The 3,140-nt window shown below is 37.0% G+C and overlaps 1 protein-coding gene across 1 annotated transcript; it reads right to left on the bottom strand.

The window, feature by feature from the left end:
* Positions 1–2,027: 2,027 nt before the first annotated feature.
* LOC127282105 (uncharacterized) lies at positions 2,028–2,939 on the bottom strand. The gene has a single exon (XM_051306188.1). It carries the CDS (start codon positions 2,937–2,939, stop codon positions 2,028–2,030), a length of 912 nt encoding a protein of 303 aa, XP_051162145.1.
* Positions 2,940–3,140: the final 201 nt, after the last annotated feature.

The raw sequence follows: 3,140 nt of genomic DNA, 5'->3' as shown, positions 1-3,140 counted from the left end.
GTCGGAGAATAGTCCTGAAAGGACAAGTTTCTCACGAGTAATATATATTTAAGAACAAAGTTACGTCCTGAAAAGGACGGATAGTTTTAAGGTTGTCCAAAAGACAAGCCCGAGTTGGAAGATCCCGTTCTGAAGTTCGAGAAAGAAACGAGTCCAAGTTCTCTTATTAAGTTGTTTCTTTATTTCTCGAAAGTCCCTGGAGAAGTCGGCACACGGCAGCTGGATGCGCTTGGCAGGCGTCGAGTCCGTGGGAGTAAAGTTGTGGGCCCTAAGTGGCTTGGCTCTTGGTAGGCAGCGATCGTAGTGTCTTCTCGGAAGATAGGCAGAGAGTGAGAGCGAGACCGTGAGAAGCGCGGCTTTTATGCTACTGGGATGCTCGGTGCGAACGGGCTTCCCCCACGCACTACTACCTCATTGACGGAGAGCAGTCGTGAGAAACCGCACCAATGCGGTGGTTGCATGTCTTCTCTAGGCTCCGCCCATGCGGCGCAGCGAGAAAAACGGGAGCGAGCATCAGTCGAGACGTAGCATCGGCGGCGTACAGGTCTCCATGTTGGAAAAATGACGGTTGAAGAATTCCTGCCACAAGCGCATACCAGAGACGTGTACCTCGTTCCGGTACATTGAAGCTACCCTTAACCTAATTTAATATTATTTTATTATTTAAGTTTACGTATAGGAATATTAAATGAGATGCCCGGGAATTAAACTTTAAATTCCGTCCTTAAAGGATTGAATATTAACATCCTTATCAAATTTCATTCTATTATTACTCAATTGCAAGCACGCGCCACGTTTCATTAATGCATCGAAATGGCAACGCAAGTATTCAAGTTTCTGACTTAAATTTAAGCATGTTGATTTTTTATAAGATTCAAAATCAGATCTTCGCAAAAATTTACTAAATATATTTTTGTAACGCTGACACTTGTTTTGCCATTCAAATGCGTTAACGAACTTTTCATCACCTGTCATTGACATTGTGGCGATGAGTTCACTTTTAGCGATTTTAATGAAGTTGTCAGACTCCTGACAGACTTCATTAAATTCAGCATTCTCGAGACGTTGTCGAGATTTCTTCTGTAGCTTACACTTTGGCATCTAAAATACTAAACCTGAAAACAATCTGAAAAAGAAAATAAAGTAAAAAAATTGAAAAAAACATAAAACCTAAGAAAATTCTGGAATTAAAAGACACAGAAAATAAAAAACCACCACCTTAAATTATATACAAATGAAAAAGAACTAAAAATAAAAAACCCTGAAATTAAACATCCAATACAATAAATCAAATACAAAAATTGTTAGAATGAATGTTCATGTTTCAAATTATTGTTCTTTAAAGTTCTAGTTACGTAACATTTCTAAAATATAGAATACAAAAGGTTTCACAAGAAAAAATGCGAATGTTCATTAAACACACTATATATTTAATTATACATTAGAAAAATATTACAGTTGTTACATTGTACAAAAGAAGTTTAATTTATGAGACCGAAGACGTATCTCTCGTGGTTGTGAGCCAACTGCCCTTCCACCAAGGTATTTTCGAATTCAGTCCTAACGAGAAGGACACGATTTGACAACGTCGCAATCATCTGGTAATTTGTACATTTTACAATTCAGACAAAATGGCAACACTGCCTAAATAATATTTTAAATAATGTTTTCCTTTTTTGAAAATTAGCCCCGTACGATCGTGAGCAAGGGCTAGGTACAGAGAGTCATAAACTCAGGTATCAAAGGTACTATTGCCTAGTCTGGCCGGCAGATGTGTCCGTTATTACTATATTATTTTATTACCTTTTTTGTGTATTTCTTTACTGATAGATCTTAATTTCAACATATATTTAGACAAAACCTTAAGGTTGGTAAGAACATGACAAAATACAAAACATATCTTTCAGTTGCAAAAATATACGATGAGAAAACAGCATAACCATTCTCATATTCTAACATTTCGCCCACCTTGAAAGGATCTTCTTTCAATCATAAAACTACAAATAGAAATAATATTGCTTAGGTGACTATTGTGTTTGCTTGTTATTGTCTGTATATTCCTCAATCGGGAGAATACACACCTTAGAAACCGGGCGTTTTACAATAGTGTTTGCTAATCGGATAGAGACTACGCGTGTTACATTATCACTACCTGGATGAAGTTCTGTGATTCGACCTAATCGCCACCTTGTTGGTGGTAAATTATCTTCTTTCAAAATTACCAATGTACCCGGAGCAATAAGGTTCTCTTTGTGTTGTGACAATTTGTAACGCTGTTGTAGTTGACTTAAATATTCTTTCTGCCAACGTTGCCAGAAATGTTGAGTCATATATTGCATATGCTGATATCGATTTAGTCGATTTTGTTGAATATTCTGTAAGTCTGGTGAGAGGGGAGACAAAGGACGCGAATTCAGACACGCTTCCACTTGTGTTAAAACAGTATACAATTCTTCATAAGTAAGTCGGGTTTCACCTACCACGCGATGTAAGTGATATTTCGCCGATTTTACCGCGCTTTCCCAAAGTCCACCAAAATGTGGTGTTGCGGGGGGAATCATTTTCCAATCAATTTGCTGAGTGGATAAAAAACTGAGAACATTTTCCTGAAATTTGCTATTAGACAATAAGGATTTTAATTCTTTGAGCTCATTTTTTGCTCCGACAAAGTTTGTTCCATTATCAGAATAAAGATATTTACACAGTCCTCGTCTCGATACAAATCGTCGTAAACAATTAAAAAAGGCATCTGTTGAAAGATTTTGTGCCAATTCGATATGTACCGCTTTCGTTACAAAACATACAAAGATACATATATAAGCTTTGGTTTGAGAGCGACTTCGAGACTTTTCTACAAGATAAAAAGGCCCCGCGTAATCAACACCAGACGTGTAAAAAGGCCGTTCTGGAGTTACGCGTGCTGTTGGCAAATTTGCCATTATATTTTCAATTTTTGTTGGTTTTATTTTAAAACATTTTATACATTTTCGTAAGACCCCTTTAACGGCATTTTTACATGCGATTGGCCAATACTGAGTTCTTAGTGATGCCATTACCAATTGGCATCCGGCATGTAATAGACGCTCATGTTCATTTTTTATTAATAAAATTGTTAATGGGTTATTCGATGACAAAATAAT

The sequence above is a fragment of the Leptopilina boulardi genome, unplaced genomic scaffold (assembly GCF_019393585.1).
Source record: "Leptopilina boulardi isolate dan_hultmark-lab unplaced genomic scaffold, ZJU_Lbou_2.1 LbouV2_280, whole genome shotgun sequence".
NCBI classification, from domain to species: Eukaryota; Metazoa; Arthropoda; class Insecta; order Hymenoptera; family Figitidae; genus Leptopilina; species Leptopilina boulardi.
Note: the sequence above shows the minus strand (reverse complement) of the source record. Positions and strands in the feature narration are given on the sequence as shown.

Coding starts and splice junctions, on each gene's coding strand:
- LOC127282105 (XM_051306188.1), bottom strand. CDS start 2,939: ATGGCAAATTTGCCAACAGCACGCGTAACTCCAGAACGGCCTTTTTAC.